The following is a 21,293-nucleotide window of genomic DNA, read 5'->3' on the forward strand; positions in this document are numbered from 1 at the left end:
ACAGGGAAGAACAAAGGTAGATATTTGACAAAATTCACAAAGTTCCCATGAGCAGGACCCTGCAGTTTTTCTTTATTCCAGGAAAGGTCAGCTTCCACGTTTGAAGAACTCTCACTAAAACAATCAGTTGCTCCAGGATTTATTCCCAATTCGTCACTCATTGTTTAATGAGGCACAATTTTTTTTTCATCAACCCCTGTTTTGGACTTCAATCACCATTCAAGTTTTTTCCATTTTTGAAAATTCTCCAGATGTTCTCAGATCCCTGTCAGTCACTGTTAGTACGACATGCATATTTTCCACTCTTTTGAACTTTTATCAAAAAAAAAGTGATAACAAAAATCACACTACTTCAGCTATTTTCTAATCATCCTGCTCAGAGTTGTGGGACTATGAACCCAGCCTCCTGGTTTAGAGATAGGGACACAATCACTACACCAGAGGAGATCCTTCATGGTACCGCTAAACAAATGGTAACAGAGATAAAACACAATGTCCTTTACTGTGGAAGACTGAAGCCACTGATGATACATTTCTTTTTCATTAGCAAGTTTCTTATTTTAATGACTCATCGAAAATGTTCTCTGGTTCTGATCTCTGGACTGGTGAACTCCTGGGCATGTACTGAACCACACTTCACCAAAGTCTCTCCCACCAGACCAGCACATTTCAGCCAAGTGGCACGGTCACCATTGTCCACACTGCACTGGTGACAAGCTCATGCCCTTTCAAATCTTGATCCTGGTGGAGTTCTTTCTTTGGCTCATCTTCCAGATTCGAATGTTCCTCAAGCTCTCCTTCCACCTGTGAGAGAATTGGCTGAGCTGATGTTTCAAACTCAGTGTGGATTCATCCATTGAGCCATGGTTTATTTCCTCTTAATGATGTTGTGAGCAAATTGACTTCAGAAAGGATTCCTCTTGCTATACTGGTTCATTTCTCCTTTTCAGCCTCCCTTTTACAATAAAATATCCCAGAAAACTTCCTTCCATCTCTTGTTGTCATGATGCCATGTGACTTTAAGTGCTCCCTGGATTTTCTCTGACCAGAAGAGCTTACTGTCCTCTCTCATCACCCTTCCTTCTGCCAGCCTCTACTTTTCATTGCCCTGCCTGCTCTGCCTTTTATGAATTTTCAGATCTCCAAAGACTCTGCGTTGACTTGGAGCAGGAGATTGCAAAGTTCTCCCACAGCCAGATGGCAGACTCCATTAAAGGGTGGCACAGTGGATCAATGCTTAGCACTGCTGCCTCACAGTGCCAGGGACCCAAGTTCGATTCCACCCTTGGGTGACTGTCTATGTGGAGTTTGCACGTTCTCCCAGTGTCTGCATGGATTTCCTTTGGGTGCTCCAGTTGCCTCCCAGAGCCCAAAGATGTGCAGGTTAGGTGGATTGGCAACACTAAGTTGCCCACAATGTCCAGGAATGTGCAGGCTAGCTGGGTTAATCATGGGGAAGGCAGAGTCATAGGGCTAGGGTAGGTCTGGGTGGGATGCTCTTCTGAGCAGCGGTGTGAACTCGATGGGCTGAATGGCCTGCTTCCGCACTGTGGGGGATTCTATGATTCTAAAGATTGGGGCAGCTGTAATGAGCTCAGACTCACTCACTATCAGAACCAACGGCATGATGGATGAAACATGGGCATGAACAACAACAGAGGACAGGTCAGGGCAATTCACAGACAAGAAGGGGGGAGGGCGGATTGGAAGGAACGCTGAAGATGATCATTGAGCAAAGAAAGTGCCGGAAAATGGGCCTCAGAGCGGCCGCGAGCAGCTGAGTCACAGTATCAACATTGCGACAGGAGCACAAGGAGCGGTAACGACATGAACAAATCATGGCATTGCGGGAGAAGGAAAATAAACACGTGCAGGTAGAGGGAACTGGTTGGGAAGCTGTCACCAAGGTGGATGTGGAACTAGGGAAGAACTGCCTAATTGCCTGCTTCAGAAAATTTCAGATGGACTGATCTGAAACCAGGTAGCACCCCTATAATGATCAAATAATCAAGCGACCATCAGAGATTAATTAACTCGGTGGGTCACTTCATTTATAATGATCAAACACATTACAAGATATGAAACAAACAGTTCGGCAAACCAAACCGGAAATTGCTGGAAAAACTCAGCAGGTCTGGCAGCATCTATGGAGAAAGAGAAAGCAGACACAACATTTCGGGTCCGGTGACCCTTCTTCTCAATGGTCACTGAGGAAAAGTCACTGGACCCGAAACGTTAACTCTGTGTGCTCTCCACAGATGCTGCCAGAAACTTGTTTTTGTTTCTGATTTCTAGCATCTGCGGTTATTTGATTTTTTGTTAGTTCAGCAAACCTCAGGGATGTATGAGTTAGGTGCATTAGCCAGGGGAAATGTAGAGTAATAGGGTTGGGGAATGGGTCTGGGTGGGTTACTCTTCAGAGGGTCAGTGTGGATTGTTGGGCCAAAAGGCCTGTTTCCACCCTGTCAGAGTTCTAATTTAAAAAAAACCCAACCTCGTGTCCAGAATGTAAACAGGCGTAGAATCGCAACACAGTGTGCACAGTGTACACAAAGGCCTCAAAGTTGGACCCTCCTTAAGGGAAAGTACATTCAACAACTCTTGCCCTGAGCCCTCAAGGAAGTGGCTCAATATAATTTTAATATTCCAGACACCAACATTTCACCACAACTGGCTCTACACCACCTCCTCCTCCACCCCCATTCTAGCCCTCCCTACACAAGTGCCTAGTTCACTGATTGGTTACATTAGCTCCCCTAGTCCCCAAATCCCCTCCATTCCAGCTTATTGAATGTCCAGGTTTTACAACACGTTAAAAACATTAGATCTATTTGAAAAAGCAATTTTTTTTAATAACCTCCAGCACTTTTAATGCAAATTGCTGCATCTCAAAGTGATTAGGATGAACAATTTGTCATCCTATTATCTGCAGAAAAGTGTGTTCCCTGGATTGGAAACTGGATAACAAGTTCAACAGAGAGAGTATGAGCTGAGAGCTCTGATTAGTTTTGCAAAGAGAGCAGGAGAGTGAAATTTGCAATTCCACCAATTATATTTTAATTAATATTTTCAATGTTATTTACTTACACATTATTTTACAGATAAGAGGTGAATTTATCACATAGCTCAGATTCTTTGAAAGTACCATGTAATTAATTTGTAACTTGCAGAGTACTTAAAGTCCTCGCCAAACAGAGTGTTAAATCATTGAGTAGAATTCATTTAAATCTGCAGAACTCGTGTCCTTTTTGATGCCCAATTGTCTCCTTTATTCTTCTTGACGAACCAGTATTAGGCCTGAAAACCTACAGAGAAACAGTGTCCCTTTGAGCGGAGAGATTCCCTACTGGCTGCGACATTTGTGGAGTGACTGTTCTCCATAGAACACAAAAAGTTAAAGGGTTATTTAATTGAAGTGTTCCAAATCTTGAATGGCTTTGATTGAGTAACTGAGGAATGGTGATAAGCAAAGTGATTTAGATTGAAGATAATTGGCAATAAGTGGGATTGTAGTTTTAAAAATGTACACTGTGTAGTGATTGTAATGAGGTCAGCTGGGCGGAGCTCGTAGAATATGGGTTCCCTGATTGGCTCTGTTAATCTGGTCCAAACCGGGGTCCCTAGTTGACAGAGATTAGATTAGATTAGATTACTTACAGTGTGGAAACAGGCCCTTCGGCCCAACAAGTCCACACTGCCCCGCCGAAGCGCAACCCACCCATACCCCTACATCTACCCCTTACCTAACACTACGGGCAATTTAGCATGGCCAATTCACCTGACCTGCACATCTTTGGACTGTGGGAGGAAACCGGAGCACCCGGAGGAAACCCACGCAGACACAGGGAGAATGTGCAAACTCCACACAGTCAGTCGCCTGAGGCAGGGAATTGAACCTGGGTCTCTGGCGCTGTGAGGCAGCAGTGCTAACCGCAGTGCCACCGTGCCGCCCACAATCAGGAGTGTCAGAGGTTCTGATCACTCTGAGCTCTAGCTCTGAGGGAGCTGGTTCACTGTCAAGGGCTCTCCATGTGTAAGTAAAGGGTGACATGCTGACAGGATACCAGTCTCTGTGGAGGTAAAGCAAACATGGAGGGCGGCAGGTGAATGGGTAAGAAGGGAAGATGTGGGAGGGTTGAGTGGCAGGTTGGGAGATGGGTTGTTGGTGAGTACGGAAGGTCAGGTTTGAGTAGATGTTTGTGGGATAGGTTGGGATGCAAGGGAGAGTTAAATCTGGACAGGGATCAAGTTTACTGGAGTCATGGAAATGAGTCAGGGCAATGTTGCAGATAGAAGTGGAGGGGTGTAGATGGTGAGTTCATCTCAGATGTACAGTCACCTTCAAGTTGGAACTGGTTTTAATCCATCTAACCTTTCCTTGGTAATTATCCAGGTAAGAAAAGCAGAGAATTCTCTAAAGTCCCTGATTGCAACTCAGTGCTGGAGTCTTCTCTACAAGCCACTAGACACTGGCACATCAGAAATGTAGACTTCCTGGGAAATGTCTGCCATTGTCACTACCCATTGAAATTCTGAAGGGTCCCTACATGTATTTTGCAAGGCTAGGAGCGTATATCTTTGAACACATTTCTAGTACATAAAAATAATAACTGTGAATAAGAGCCACATGGTCAATGTATTAGCTCTCAGAGGGGAACAAAAATAAACAGGAGTGTCAGAGGTTCTGTTCACTCTGAGAGCTTGCTCTGAGGGAACTGGATCAGTGTGAAGGACGCTCCATGTGTAAGTAAAGGAGGACTTGCTGACAAGATACCAGCCTCTGTGGGGTTACTTCACACTGTGTCATTGTGTATGAAAAATAAATTATACACAGCTGCAGGTAATTTGGGGAAAAATATAAGCAAAAGAAAATGTACACGTTGAGTCATTATGATCCGGTCTTGTCAACTCTCTCGCCCAAGTAGGTCCCTTGGGGTGCCTGGTACACACCGTTTTCCCTTCAAAGACATACCTCCGCCTGGGCGAGACATCCAAGGACTATGTCCAAGTTCTCCAAGTGCTCTTTGTTGGTCTTCTCTGTTATTAGCATGTCGTCTGGATAAATGGCGAGCTGGGGTAGACCTTGTAAAATGTGCTCCTTCGTTCACAGAAGCATTGCACAGGCTAACAATACCTCTGATGGCAGTCTCTTATATTGGTATAAACCCTTATGGGCATTAATTGTAGCATTCTTCTGGGAATCCTCATCTAACTGCATTTGCAAGTATGCATGGTTCATGGCCAACGTTGTGAAGGAGAGCGCCCCTGCCAGCTTTGTGAGGGATTGGTTATTTCTCCCACTGTTTGTATAAAATCCCCACAAAGGCAGACCAACCCATTGGGCTTCACAATTGGTACAACCAGTGCTGCCTATTCTATAAACTGCACTGGTTTGATGATTCCTGCACTTTCCAGCCTCCTGATTACTGCCTTTACTTTTGATTAGATTAGATTACTTACAGTGTGGAAACAGGCCCTTCGGCCCAACAAGTCCACACCGACCCGCCGAAGCGTAACCCACCCATACCCCTACATTTACCCCTTACCTAACACTACGGGCAATTTAGCATGGTCAATTCACCTGACGTGCACATCTTTGGATTGTGGGAGGAAACCGGAGGACCCGGAGGAAACCCACGCAACACGGGGAGAATGTGCAAACTCCACACAGTTAGTCACCTGAGGCGGGAACTGAACCCGGGTCTCTGGCGCTGTGAGGCAGCAGTGCTAACCACTGTGCCACCGTACCGCCCACTAATTTGCTCGTAAGGCAAATGGCACTGGCCAGGTCTTGCAGAATGGTGAAATTGTTTCCTCGTGGCCTTGGCCCTTTTGATAGTCCCAAGACTTTCCTGAAGAACTTTAAGGTATTTGATTAGGACTTCACTCAGGCAGCCATAGAGTCAAACCGGCATAGAGATGTACAGCACGGAAGCAGACTCTTCGTTGCAACTCATCCATGCTGACCATATTTCCTAAACTAATTTTGCCAGCATTTAGCCCATATCCCTTTAAATCCTTCCTATTCATATACCCATCCAGATGCCTTTTAAAAGTTGTAATTGCACCAGCCTCCACCACTTCCTCTGGCTACTCATTTCTTACAGGCAGCACCCTCTGCATGAAAAGGTTGCCCCTAAGGTCTCTTTTATATCTTTCCTCTCTCACCCTAAACCTATGCCCTCTAGTTCTGGACTCCCCGACCCCAGGAAAAAGACTTTGCCTAGTTATCCTATCCATGCCCCTCATGATTTTATAAACCTCTATAAAGTCACTCCTCAGCCTCCGACGCTCCAGGGAAAACAGCCCCAGCCTGTTCAGCCTCTCCCTGTAGCTCAAACCCTCCAACCCTGGTAACATCCTTGTAAATCTTTTCTGAACCCTTTCAAGTTTCACAACATCTTTCCGATAGGAAGGAGACCAGAATACTGAATTAATTAACTGACTTTTTCAGCTCTTTGCTATTAGCAGCGAAAATTATTCTTGGTGATCAGACAGTGTCTGATATTAGGGAGACCAGAATTGCACACAATATTCCTAAAGTGGCCTAATTAATGTCCTGTACAGCTGCAACGTGACCTTTCAACTCTTATGCTCAATGCACTGACCAATAAAGGAAAGCATACCAAATGCCTTCTTCACTATCCTATCTAACTGTGACTCCACTTTCAACGAACTATGAACCTGCACTCCAAGGTCTCTTTGTTCAGCAACACTCCCCAGGACGGCACGGTGGCTCAGTGGTTAGCATTGTTGCCTCACAGCACCAGGGGCTCGGGTTCGAGTCCCACCTTGGGTGACTGTCTGTGTGGAGTTTGCACGTTCTCACTGTGTCTGTGGGGGTTTCCTCCGGGTGCTCCGGTTTCCTCCCACAATCCAAAGATGTGCAGGTCAGGTGGATTGGTGATGCTAAATTGCCCATAGTGTTAGGTGCATTAGTCAGAGGAAAATATAGGGTTGGTGGAACGAGTCTGGGTGGGTTACTCTTTGGTGTGGACTTGTTGGTCTGAAGGGCCTGTTTCCATACTGTAGGGAATCTAATCTAATTATTAAGTGTATAAGTCCTGTTCTAATTTGCCTTTCCAAAATGCAGCACCTCACATTGATCTAAATTAAACTTCATTTGTGACTCCTCGACCCATTGGCCCATCTGATCAAGGTCCCATTGTACTCTCAGATAACCTTCTTTGCTGTCCACTACACCTCCAATTTTAGGGTCATCTGCAAACTTACTAACTATACCTCCTATGTTCACATCCAAATCATTTATATAAATGACGAAAAGCAATGAACCCAGCACTGATCGTTGTGGCACACCACTGGTCACAGGCCTCCAGTCTGAAAAGCAACCCTCCACCACTAACCTGTGTCTTCTACTTTTGAGCCAGTTCTTTATCCAAATGGCTAGTTCTTCGATTTGGTATATATATTTGATCTAACCTTGCTAACCAGTCTACCATGCAGAACCTTGTCGAATGCCTGACTGAAGTTCATATAAATCATGTCCACCACTCTACCTGACCCAGAGTCCCTCTGTTCAGGATCTGTCCTGAGTGTGACAATGCAATTGCCTTCACTTAAATCGTATTCCCCAAGCTCAGTCAGACTGGCGAAGGTATCCACTTCCATCAGAATACCCTGTAACTCAAATGCCTCACTTGCCACTCTTTCCAATGATAAAGCCAGCTGTTGTGTCTGTTTGAATTCCAGTTGGGTTTCAGCTACTAGGCACTTTCACTGGGTTACAACATTAATATCACATACCATATAGTCTTTCAGCATCTAATTAATGGTTAGACCAAAGTCACAAGGTTCTGCCACTTGTCTTAACCTAGTCAAAAATCCCAATACTGACTGCCCTTTTCAAATTGTGTCAAAATGATAGAGACTCAGAATTAGAGGACATTTGGGATTATAATATTCTTAAATAAATCCATCAACTCTTGGAAGATTTTAGTATCTGATACCTCAGGAAATATTAGACTCCTTATAACCCAAAAAGCTACAGGTCCACAAGCCAACAGGGGAATTACTCGTCACTTTTCATCCGCCCCAGTGTCTTTTGCCTAGAAAGAAAATCATGCATTCTTTCCACATACTGAGTCAAATCTTTAACAGCAGAATCAAAGGAATCAAACTTCCCAAACAATGGCATGATGCCAGAAATGATTACCCTAACACAAAGATAAGCACATTTCTTCAGGAGTGTGCTTTCCCCTCTCACCACTGAAGGCTGTCACAAGTCACCCTTTATTTACACTTGGAGAGTTCTTGACAATGATTCAGCCCCTTCAGAGCCAGCCGTCAGAGTGTTAGAATGTCTGACACTCCTGTTTTTATCTGTCAGCCAGGACTCCCTGATTGGACCAGATTAACAGCCCCAAGCAGGAAACTTGGGCGTAGTCCTTGGATGTTTCTCCCAGGTGGACGGATGCCTTAGAAGGCAAAAAAATGTGACCTACTTAGGCTAGAGAGTTGACAAGACCGGATCATAATGACTCCGGGTGCTCCGGTTTCCTCCCACAGTCCAAAGATATGCAGGGTCAGGTGAATTGGCCATGCTAAATTGCCCGTAGTGTTAGGTAAAGGGTAAATGTAGGGGTATGGGTGGGTTGCGCTTCAGCGGGTCGGTGTGGACTTGTTGGGCCGAAGGGCCTGTTTCCACACTGTAATGTAATCTAATCTAATCTAATGACTCAACGTATACATTTTCTTTTGCTTATATTTTTCCCCAAATTACCTGCAGCTGTGTATAATTTATTTTTCATACACAATGACACAGTGTGAAGTAACCCTATAGAGGCTGGTATCTTGTCAGCAAGTCCTCCTTTACTTACACATAGAGAGTCCTTCACACTGATCCAGTTCCCTCAGAGCAAGCTCTCAGAGTAAACAGAACCTCTGATACTCCTTCAGAATTTCAATGGGCAGTGACAATGCAGACATTTCCCAGGAAGTCCAAATTTCTGATGTGCAATTAACCAGTGTCTAGTGGCTTGTAGAGAAGACTCCAGCACTGAGTTGCAATCAGGGACTTTAGAGAATTCTCTGCTTTTCTTACCTGGATAATTACCAAGGAAAGGTTAGATGGATTAAAACCAGTTCCAACTCGAAGGTGACTGTACATCTGAGATGAACTCACCATCTACACCCCTCCACTTCTATCTGCAACGTTGCCCTGACTCATTTCCATGACTCCAGTAAACTTGATGCCTGTCCAGATTTAACTACCCTTCCATCCCAACCTATTCCCAAACATCCACTCAAACCTTACCTTCCGTACTCATCAACAACCCATCTCCCCTCCTGCCACTCCACCCTCCCACTTGCAACCATACACTTACTCAATAATTCACCTACCATCTTACCTTCTCACCCATTCATCTGCCGCCCTACACGTTTGCCTTAGCTCCACAGAGGTTGGCATCCTGTCAGCAAGTCACCCTTTACTTACATGTGTCGAGCCCTTGATACTGATCCAGCTCCCTCAGAGCCAGATCTCAGAGTGAACAGAATCTCTGACACTGCTGAAAATGTGTTGCTGGAAAAGTGCAGCAGCTCAGGCAGCATCCAAGGAGCAGGAGAATCGACGTTTCGGGCATGAGCCCTTCTTCAGGAATCTCTGACACTCTTGTTTATTTTTGTCAGCCAGGGCTCCCTGATTGGACCAGATTAACAGCCCCAATCAGGGAACTCATATACAATGAGGACCACCCGGCTAACCTTATTGCAATCACTACAAAACCTCCTTCAGTAGTTTCCCTCCAAAGAGAGTGTGATCCTCTCAGACTATGGTGATTTGACCTAACTAAGCCATGTCTAAACACCAACATTAGATTGCTGAGGCAAAAGGGATCTGTCTCTCACTGTAATGAGATAACAAGGAATGGCGAGGCTGTTGTTTTTCTGCCACATTCCCTTTGCTAGCTTCAATAAGAGAAGTGAATTTTGCTTCTATGCTTTTTAATGTTGTGTCTCTCTTTTGTCTCTATTAAAGATTTCAAAAACATACTTGTGCAGCAGATCATTCAATCCATACCTCTGCCTGCTCTTTGCAAATTCTATCCAATTCCTTTTTTCTCCCTATTTTATTCCCTTCAAGTATTTAACCAAATCCCTTTCATTGATGAACTTTAACAAGGAAGGCACTCAGTTTTCCACTGAGAGGAATTAAACTAGTCAGCAGGCTATGGATGCTAAATAAATCTAAGTTGTTGTTGAACTGACACAGTCACACAGCTCCAGTTAATTTGGTGTTTTCAGTTATTGGAGTAACTGGTTAGTATTGATGTTTGTTGGAGGGTAAAGACTGTAGATGTGAACTCCAGTGAGGATTAATCAGCCTGCCCACTAACAACCAGACAAGATTTCAGAGGATTTTGATCAGAATTCAGCAAAGGCCTCTTGAAAAGAGGAGAACAGTTAATCCTGGGGATATCTTTAGCTGCACTCATTGCCACCAACCCCATCCCATCCCTGCCCCATGAGAGGGTACCAACCCACTGTCTGGGTTATCAGTATCACTGAACTCATCTACTCTCTCCACCACCACTAACCCCACCAACAGGTCACAAATCTCACAATTTGAGTCTTTCCTTAAACCACCACAATAACAAGTCAGACCATGGCTAACCAAGAAATCAATTTCACTGCAATTGTCCATGTTAAAAGACACAAGTGACAAGTAATTCTTAAAACCTGGTTTGTGAGGAACCATTTTCACATTGGTAATTGTGGTTTAGTCTTTGTTTAAATATTCACAAGCCAGAGGCTGGTTACGTTTGATAGGGTAGAAACAGAGAAGAACTTTCCACTTGTCAGCGTACCGTGAATAAGGGGCCATTGATACAAGGTCATAAATTCATCCGACATTCCAGGCAAATCTTCTTTATTCAGAGAGTGGTTGGAACATGTGACTGACTGTCAGAGGGAGTGGTGGAGCCAGGCAGCACCGATTCACGAGGGAAAGCAGAATAAATCTAAGAGCGAGAAAGGAATGGAAGGTCTTGATGATAGGCTGATATGTTACGGGTTTGGAAACGGGACTTTTCTTTAAACGATATCATTTTATTCTTATTATTAAACTGTTCAAAATGATGCCAGATCATGGCGACAAATGAAAGCTTTTCATAGAATCATCATTGAATCCCTAGCATATGGAAGGAAGCCATTTGGCCCATCAATGTCCACATTGACCCCCCCAAAGACCCATCCCCGCTCCCTATCCCTATAACCCTACATTTCCCATGGCTAGCCCACCCAGCCTGCACCTACCTGAATGCAATAGGCAATTAGCATTTCCAATCTACCCTAACCTGCACATCTTTGGACTGTGGGAGGAAATTGGAGCACTCTAATGAAACCCACACAGACATGTATTTACTCTGTGTAACTGTACTCTCACTGTAAAATACGCATGACAATAAAAAAAATCTTTCATCATTCAAAATTATTCATTCATCCATTCATTAAGGCTTGAGTGAAATATAAACTGGAGGAGGGGACAGTGGGGCTGAATGGCCTGTCCCTGTGCTGTACATCAAATGAAATTCAGGTGAGCAAGTATTGGGATTCCATTTCCATGGGTTCATAAATAAAACATTCAAAACCAGGAAATGAAGTCTTCAGTGAGTGCGGCTACTCCTGTCTTTCTGATCCATTATTAGAGTCATAGAGAAGTACAGCATGGAAACAAACCCTTCGATCCAACTTGTCCATGCCGACCAGATATCCTGACCTAATCTAGTCCCATTTGCCAGCACTTGGCTCTACCCCTCTAAACACTTCATATTCATATACCCATCCAGATGCCTTTTAAGTGTTATAATTGTACCAACCTCCACCACTTCCTCTGGCAACTTATTCCACATATGCATCACCGTCTGTGTGAAAAAGTTGCCCTTTTAAATCTTTCACCCCTCACCCTAAACCTATGCCCTCTAGTTTTGGACTACTCCATCCCAGGGAAAAGACTTTGTCTATTTACCCTATCCATGCCCCTCATGACTTTATAAACCTCTATAAGGTCACCCCTCAGCCTCCGACACTCCAGGGAAAACACCCCCAGCCTGTTCAGCCTCTCCCTGTAGCTCAAAACCTCCAAATTCCTTGTAAGTCTTTTCTGAGCCCTTTCAAGTTTCACAACACACTTCCTATAGGAAGGAGACCAGAATACTGAATTAATTAACTGACTTTTTCAGCTCTTTGCTAGTAGCAGCGAGAATTATTCTCGGTGATCAGACAGTATTGTCTCCTGTTTTTTTGAAAACATAATAGACTGCATTCGCCAATCCAGAGTCAAGAAAAATATGTTTCTGTTCATTACAATCAAATGGACAGAGATGTAAGAAGCCATGTATATTTTTAAAGTTGATTAAATATTCTGAGTCATTCTCTGTGCAGGTCTCTGGTTGTCATTCATGTTATGCCTTGTGACATTGTTTTTATTGTACAGTTTATTAAAGTGAAACATTAAATCACAACTTCCTCACCAGGCTGCTTAAGCAGTTACTGTCATCACAGTCACTTACTCCACATGCTTTACTTCCTCCTTGTCAGTGACATAACGGGGTAACGATCCCTTAAAACCTTTCCATATGTCAATGACTTTGCAATGTCGAAGCTGCCTGCAGAGTTTTATGACATTCTTAAACAAACAGAGACATGCCAAACAGATTCTTTTTCTCAAAGAAAGCTTTTCTTTAAAGATTTAGAAGGTATGGAAGCAGATTACCTATCTCGTACATATATCTCAGATATATACATATATCAAAGGAAATAAAGTGGGTGATCATTCTAGAATGTTCAGAGCAGATGAACTGAATGATTTACAGTGTCGCTAAATACTTGTCATTCTCTTGCAGGATTCCATCCAGGAACACAGGTAGGTAAATCGCACATGTCCATTCAAAACTTTCCTCTTTCTCTGAAGGCTGGGTTACAGTGAAGCTGTTCAGTGGATCCATCAATAAGCAAAGGGCTTCATGTCACCTCCTTGTATCTTTCATATAATTTGATAGCAAGCATTTGTCTACAAGTGTTTCCATTTCCAGAAGTAAATAGTACATCAAAAAGATTGGCTTGTTTGGTGAGTTTCTCTCCCCTCGCAGAGTTCTTTCAAAGTTCTTGTATTTTCAGAATGGCAGAAAGCTTTGCGATCAAATACCATAGTTCAGTCCTTGATTCTGGGCTTCGGTGGCACAGTTCAAAACTGTACTGATAAAGTTCCAAATTGATGCTAACAGCCCATAAAGTGGGCAGTGGAGAGGGTGTAGCTTTATCGTCACATGTACTCACAGGAAAAAGTTCACAATTCACCACCTACGGCACTATTTTAGGAACAAAGGAACCCAGAGTACAAATTCTTAGAAAAAACATCAGATGTTATTGAAGTGAGAAGTCCAGAATAACTGACCTACCAAAGTACAAAATCATAGCAATAAATTAGAAAAATAAAGAGATAAAAAATTCTGAATAACAGTCCTTCCACAATGAGATCACAAACAACAAGAAATTTAAAAAGAGAATTTAAGACAAAGTCCATTTCACCACTCTGGGCTCAGGTACCTGACCCCTCCCCCCACCACCCAGTATCCCAGTTCAGACCCACAACAATGCTGACTGAAACACCCGCAAGGCAACTGAAGCTGCCTAAAGGAATCGCAGACTGGAGCAGACCACTGAGGAGATGCTGCAGATCACTCGAGGAAAGCGTGCACCATTGGATTCCGGGACCAGGGCCCACCATTTATTACATTCATCGTCATTGACTGTCTCTCAGTTCGAGATGATGTCTATTCAGGGTTGTGGGTTTCTGCTGTGGGTGATCATATAACCAAACAGCAGACCCTCAACATAGATAACTTTAGGCACATATAGGCTAGGGGGTCCCATGAGCTAATGGAATCCAGATGCTTCCTTTGCCTTCTCTGCTGCCACTCCGCCTTATCATGAAGATGTTTTTTAATGCATTCATGGGAAAGAGGCATCACAGACTCAACCAGTATTAATTACCCATCCCTAGTTGCCGTTGAGAAGATGGGGGTGAGCTGCCTTCTTGACCCACTGCAGTCCATGTGGTGTAGCTACCACCAAAATGCCATTAGGGAGAAAGTTCCAGGATTTTGACCCAGTGACACAAAGCATGATACAGCCTAATGGGCATAATGTCATCATTCTTCGATAGCAGACAAATGCAAGAAAAATATTGAGAACAGCAGCAAAAAAAACTTTTAACAATGAAACAAGAAGTGCAGATGTTGGAAATCTGAAACAAAAACAAGAATTTCTGGAGAAACTCAGCTGGTCTGGCAGCATCTGTGGAGAGAAAGCAGAGTCAATAATTCGAGTCCAGTGACCCTTCTTCAGTTGCTGCCAGACCTGCTGAATTCCTTCAGCAACTCCAGCATCTGAAGATGGATCACTGAACTCGAATCATTAACTCTGCTTTCTCTCCACAGATGCTGCCAGACTAGCTGAGTTTCTCCAGCAATTCCTGTTTTTGTTTCAGATTTCCGATATCTGCACTTTTTGTTTCATTTTTAAAGTTTTTTTTGTTGCTGTTCTCAATATCTTTCTTGCATTTGTCTGATATCTTCCACAAGGCCTTGAGAATGACTGAGTCAAATGCTATGGTTACATTTCTGAATACAGTTAAGATTTGTTTGGTAGAAAAACAGAAATTGTTGGAGAAACTCAGCAAGTCTGGCAGCACTGTGGAGAGAAAACAGAGTTAATGACTCAAGTCCAGTGACCCTTCTTCAGATGCTGCCAGACCTGCTGAGTTTCTCCAACAATTTCTGTTTTTCGACCAAAAAAAATCTTTATTGTATTCAGAAATGTAACCTTTGCATTTGACTCAGTAATTCACAAGGCTTTGTGGATTACACTCCAGAGATATGGGAGGCCAAGAAATCTCATCACAATCCTGCAATTGCTTCGCAATGGTGTGATTACACTCATCTTGAGTGGGAGATCTGAAACAGATGCCTTCAAAGTCCAAGTCAAGCCATTCTGTGATGGCTTCCATATTACTTACAATCTCCCTAACTGCCATTATTCACTTCACCAAAGATCAGCTGCCCTCTGCTGTGAGTATTAATGCGGTCTAAATGTCCAAAAGTGCATATTTTTCAGCCTTCGCTGAAAACAAAGCCGGGGGGGGGGGGGGCGGGCGCGTCTGTGCTGCCCTCACAGGCAGTCAGCTTTCCAAGGTTTTTTTAAATCTACTTGTTCAGAGATAATGGGACATGAATCTGGGTCTCCTGGCTCAGAGGGATGGATTCTACCACTGCACCACAAGACCCCTTTAAAGGAGGACTGAAACTGAAAGGTTCTGCTTAATTCTCCCAAAACACAGGGATCTTTGAATTTCCAATCTAATGCTGTCCCTACTGAGCTATTTCAGCCTGCCAGTCCTTGCCTCTGTCATGGGTTGACCTGGAAGGGAAGACAGGGAATCCTTTGCAGGAAAATCTGAAGCTCAGAACGAGTCAGTGTTGTCTCTTACCAGAGGAAGAACATTTAGAAAATCAGAATTTTTCTGTAAAATACATCTCTGAATTCTCATTAAGCTGCAGGTAACAAGTCAAATCACTTAAGAATCAAGTGGATTTGTTATTACAGTCAAAAGTATATCAAGTGAATTAACTTCTGCTTTCTGTTAGTACTCGTATTAACTAAGCAGGTGTTAATGATTTGATCTAAGCAATTACTAGCATGTGACTTACAGAGAAAATGTAGTGAAATTTTGCTAAATTATGTATTGAGCTTCTTGATCTATATGCTCAAAACCATGTGGAAGTTATCAGTTTGACTTCATATGATGGTGTGAAATAGATAAAAGCAAGTCAGCACCCATTTTACAACCCTCCCCATTTTTCTTTCTGTTTACACTGCCCCGATTTCCTTTGACTGCAGATGTATACCCAAAAATAATCATGAAATAGCTGGAAAGATTCAGCAGTTAAGTCTGCAATTCAGACAAGAATAGATCTGGACCCAAAATGTCAACCCTTCAGTAACCCCTGCGGAGACTGACACTTTGCTGTCTGTCTGTCTACAGCTTTATATGCTCTGGTTTCTGAGCTCCAGTATTTGCACATTGATGCCTTTTACAGTATCCTTAACTTAATTCAGTAGATTTCAAATAACATATACAATTGTGTCTGAGTCTCCATGTCAAGTGTATGTGACCATTTGCTCTCTTTGTGATTTTCCCAGGGTCCTCTGTTAATGTCCTTAACGCGTGTACAGTGTGTATATTAATACCATAGAGTGTGCTTTACAAGTGTGGTAATGACCACTAATATAGGAACATATGACCAGGACTAGGCCTCTCAATCCATTCAGCCCTCTCCACCATCTAATATGTTCATAGCTGACTGAGCACGTCAATGCATTTTACCCAAACTGTTCCCATAAACCTTTATGCATAATTAGAAGTCTACCAATATCCACCTTAACCATACTTAAAGATAGTGTGCATTATTTGTGCTGATTCCCGTTACTGTGTATATTATTTGTAGATTTTCATTTCCATTAATGTATCCATTACATGTGTTAATAATCATTAGTGTTTATGTGCAATGCACAAGTCTTAATTTCTAGTTGTGCATTCATAACATATGGACAGTTCTGTGACCAGCTTGTTTAAATAATAGTCTGAATATATGTCTGTATGTAAATGAAAGTCTGCATATGAGTACAATACTGTGTATGTGTGTGTTGTATATGAGTGTGTGTATATTTGTGTTTCTATTTCTGTGTCTGTGTGTGCATGTGTGTGTGTTTGTATATCAGTGTGTGCTTGTATGTGACTATGTTTGTATGTTAGTGTGTGTGCATATTAATGTGTGTATGTGAGTGTATCTGTATACAAGTGTGTATATATGACTGTGATTGAATTAATCTGTGTGTATACATGAGCGTGTGTTTGGATATGAGTGCTTGTGTGTATATGAGTGTGTTTCTATGTAGTATGAGTTGGAGATGCCGGTGTTGGACTGGGGTGGACAAAGTTAAAAATCACACAATACGAGGTAATAGTCCAACAGGTTTATTTGGGAGCACGAGCTTTCGGAGCACTGCTCCTTCGTCAGGTGGCTGTGGAGCAGGACCAAACAACACAGAATTTATTGCAATTTATAGCACTGTAAGCTTTTGCTATAAATTCTGTGTCTTATGGTCCTGGTCCTGTGCAGAAAGGTGACTTTTTTTTCATAATTTCCTTTGAACATTTTATTTATTTGCTTTTAAAGAATTGGCGATAGGAAGGGGAAGGCTTTTTAAACAAGCAAAATTGAAACCTCCAGAAATATACCCCAACTTGAGCGGGCAACACCTGTCACTTGGTGACCCTGTCAGGGACCCAGAGTGAGGTCTGAGGGTATGTTTCGGAGGTAAACTGACCACTTTAATTTCAGGGTCTAATTCACTGTGATTTCTTTTCATTCCCAGGGCAGAATAAACAGGGGACGTCCTGGTCTTAACGAGGCAGGAGCAGAGAGCGTGAGCCACTGGGAGAGTCTGCGCCAACTGTCAGAAGCAGACACTGTTCGGGGGATTTTGTTAAACAACGAGAATGCTCCAAGAGGCAGATGGAAAGAGATGGAGAGAGAGGGAGAGAGAGAGAGAGAGAGAGAAGCAGCAGAAGGATTTGTGGGGGAATCAGACAACAAAAGTTCAGCTGTAACGGTTGTAAATTTCATAGATACTTCACTGAAACCAGAGAATTTGCTATTTTATAGAGTTAGATAGAAAGTACACTGGCACCCTCTGATGTTCAATGTTCATAATGACTGGCTGTATTCACAAAGCAGTTCTTCCTTTGCGAGATCTCCCTTTGAAATGCAAGTGGCTGAGTGAGACCTGCTTCCATGGAGATGAGTGAGTGGAGGGATGCAGTGTGGGATGGTATGGAGGAGGAGAGTGGTGTAGCAGGGGGTGGGAATTGCAGAGTTTATTCACTCCACGGCCTTTCCAATCCTGGAGGTTTGATGGGAACGTCTCTAGTTGGGAAGAGCCACTTGAGATCTCAGCCACCTTGGTGAAAGACCATGAGTGGCCCAACTGAAAACCCCAAATGCCGGAGATCACAGCAGGTCAGGCAGCATCCACGGAGAGAGAGCAAGCTCACGTCTCCAGTCGAGATGACACTTCATCAGAGGGGAATGTGAAACCCCACAGTTGTTAGCAGAGGCACCATTAGTCGAGGTTAACAGAGTGAGCCCACTGACATAGACTGGAGAAGCACATCAATCCTACTCAGCTCCTAGAGAAGGGAGACTGCCTGTGAGGGTCCTCCAGTGCTGGAAAAAAACAGGTTTGTTCTGTCGGTTGTTTGATTTCCTGGATGCTGGTGATTGTGAGCTGCACTTTGTGTTAATATTTAGAAAGACAGCGTTGATTCAATTGTAGAACAACCCACATGATTAAGTTGAGCTGTGGACCCAGTCAGTGAATGGGAATCCAACAGTCACATGAAGATGCAGTGAATACCTGGGGGTTGCTTGCCAATATTGGTCTTGAAAGACCTTAATATGGTTGAATATGGGTGCTATGTGACTGTGTGGGTGTGTGGTGTTCGAGGAATAAATGCATGGTATATATTCAGGCTTTAGGTTGGATCAGATCAAACAGATAAAAGCCTCCACAAGATGGAATTGCTGATAACTGGCTTTAGTCTGAAACATTTTCATTCCTGTTAAACTTTGTACTGACTGAACCGAGACCACATCATGCAAATTTATTCCCATCGCTAAATTGTGTATGTCCTATTGGTGCTGCCGAATGGTTCCTGAGAGTTTGCATATCAATATAATCTGGCCCTGCTTCAGAGTAATTATGGCACAATGGTGATATTACAGAAAACGTAACCCAGTGCTCCTGAGACATGAGCTCAAATCCCACCTGGTGGAGTCTAAAATGAAAAGCTTGTCTCAGTATAGGGCTAACTGGTTTGCTAATGAGCTGATATCTTTATGGTTGGTGGTGTAATGTGATTAGTGGTGATGTCAACATTGGCGCTACTATACAGTTTGAGATGAATTTTTGATCAGTGGTGTCAGTGCCCCATTCCTTGTTTTTTGCTGAAATTTGTTGTTATTGGACTCTTTTCCACAAACAAAAACATGTTGGTGCCTCTCAAAAAAACCCACAAAACTAGCATCAAGCGGAAAAAGTAACCTTCAGAACAAGATAGGGTTCTGGATTGAGGTGGACCTCAGGCTCGGTGAGCATACTGTCTTGGTCACCACTGCCACTATCTAAAACAGAAGGTTTCACATTCAAAGCCAATTACTCTTGCTGGCCTTTCTCATCTGAGGTAAAAAGGCTTGGATGCTGCCTGAACTGCTGTGCTTTTTCCAGCACCACTCTAATCCAGAATCTGGTTTCCAGCATCTGCAGTCATTGTTTTTACCTATTTATATTCTAATTGGCAGCTCGGGCACCATTTATTCTGAATCCCACAACTTGTTCAATGCTCATCTCTCGTTTCATTTTGGAGAGGGGTGGCATTCGAAATGATTGCAGACAGTGGCAGGTGGGAGAGTGACCAAACTAATTTTGTTGCCTTTTGTGTGGTGTGTTTGTTTGAGGTTTGTCTGCCCAGTGGGGGATTGGTTGGTGGGTAGGTTTGCAATCTCGGTATTTTGGCTGCGCTCTGTATCCAGTTCTTTGGGCCACTTGGTCTTTGTGCTGTTTGACATTTCTAGACTATTGAGGTGAGGGTGGGAGAGGGTTGCTATTGGCCATGGTTTGGTCATTTAGGAGCCGATCTGTTTACTATATCAGTTTCTAAGCAGTTTGGAAATCCAGTATCTGGTTGTTTACTGAATGTATTTCTCTGTTTTAGTGGAAGAGCGATATGACCCCTGTTGGTGTGGAGAGGTTCATGCATTGACCTTTAGCTAGCTTTGATAAACCAGAGTTTTAATGCTGATCAAATTGAAGCTGCTCTCTTTCCCCCCTTCCACCTACTTCCCAAATGGAAGCGAAGCTGGTTAATGAAAGAAACAAAAAGACGGATCTTGATCCTCCTTTGTATTGAGGCAATATTTGGCTGAACTGGGGACCAACTGTTCAGCACCTGTAGCCACTGCCCTCCTGGCTTGCTAAATTCAAGATACTCTTTCTCAAAAAAAAGAGAGAGCTTTTTGTCCTTTTAATGGTTACACACACCAATTTGGAGTTCAGAAGAATGGGAGGTTATCTCATTAGAATTCTTCAAGGGCTTAACAAGGTCCTGAGAGAATGTTTCACCTTGTGGAAGAGTCTGGGAACAGAGGGCACAGTCTCAGAATTAAGGGGCACCAATTTAAGATTGAGATGAGGAGTAATTTCTTCTCTTGGAGTCTCTGAAACGTCTTGCCACAGGGGACTGTGGGGGCAGACTCCCCCCTGTGTATATTTTAAGGTTAAGGTGGATAGATTCTTGATCAATCATGGAATCAAGGGATTCAGGGAAAGTGGACCTGAGAAGTGTTGGATCAGCCATGATCCTGTTGAATGGTGAAGCAAGTTCAGAGAGGCTGAACAGCCTATTCCTTTTCTTATTTGTTATGGCCGAATTTGCAGGGTGCTTTATCCAGATCTTCTGGGGTTTAGTCTGCACCCACCCCAGCTGAGGGGATCGAAGTGAGCAACATTTCTGGGGCAACACTTCCCTCAAAACCAAACTGGGGACACCCCGAGTTCTGGAATCCCCTATGCGGAGCTGGGCCAGGTTTTCCCTTGGAATAGCCCTGAGTGAGCTCAATAATGTCAATCTTCAGAAAGGCCTGAACCATCCTCAGAGCTGGGATGGTTGGGGTGTGGGGGGGAGGCCGGTGCTCAGATTGGGGTACATTAGAAGGGGATCACTCAGAGGGCAGTGGTTTCAGCACCTCGACCATTCTGAGATCTGTTATGTGAATACAGCCGCTGGTCCGGACGCCTTAAAACATTTTTTGAGAACCTACTGAATGTGTATCACAGCTTTTCTGCCACACATTATCTTTGAAAATGTTCCTGTACAAGATTATCATTCTGAATTTTGTAAAAGCAGGTGAAAAATAAAGAAAAAGGCTGCTGCCAGGTTTAATAGTAGACTGTGTGCTGATTTGAGGGAGTATTTCCATGTACTCCTTCCCTGTCTTTGAAAGTTGCTCACACAAAAGGCCTGCATTCCCAAACATCCACCGCCTCAGCCCATCTAAGAACGCAGCAATACTTTGGCAGAGTTGTGACTGTTGAAGTGGAGGGGACATGGCAGCCGATGTACACAGCAGCACACCCGCCACCCAAACACAAAC

The 21,293-nt window shown here is 43.4% G+C and overlaps 1 protein-coding gene across 3 annotated transcripts in view; it reads left to right on the plus strand.

Annotated features, from left to right (window-relative positions):
• LOC122563496 (sodium/potassium-transporting ATPase subunit beta-1-interacting protein 1) overlaps nt 1-21,082 on the plus strand; it is a 591,744-nt gene extending 570,662 nt beyond the window's left edge. For all 3 annotated transcript variants that reach the window (XM_087976711.1, XM_043717291.2, XM_043717290.2), the window contains 2 exons: nt 12,864-12,883; nt 17,458-21,082. In XM_087976711.1, coding sequence (XP_087832837.1) covers nt 12,864-12,883; nt 17,458-17,489 — 52 coding nt within the window. In that variant the 3' untranslated portion in view covers nt 17,490-21,082. The remainder of the gene's footprint in view (nt 1-12,863; nt 12,884-17,457) is intronic.
• The last annotated feature ends 211 nt before the right edge of the window (nt 21,083-21,293 follow it).

This window comes from Chiloscyllium plagiosum, unplaced genomic scaffold, assembly GCF_037043375.1.
Source record: "Chiloscyllium plagiosum isolate Xiang-an unplaced genomic scaffold, Cpla_swu_hap1 HiC_scaffold_30, whole genome shotgun sequence".
Classification (NCBI taxonomy): Eukaryota; Metazoa; Chordata; class Chondrichthyes; order Orectolobiformes; family Hemiscylliidae; genus Chiloscyllium; species Chiloscyllium plagiosum.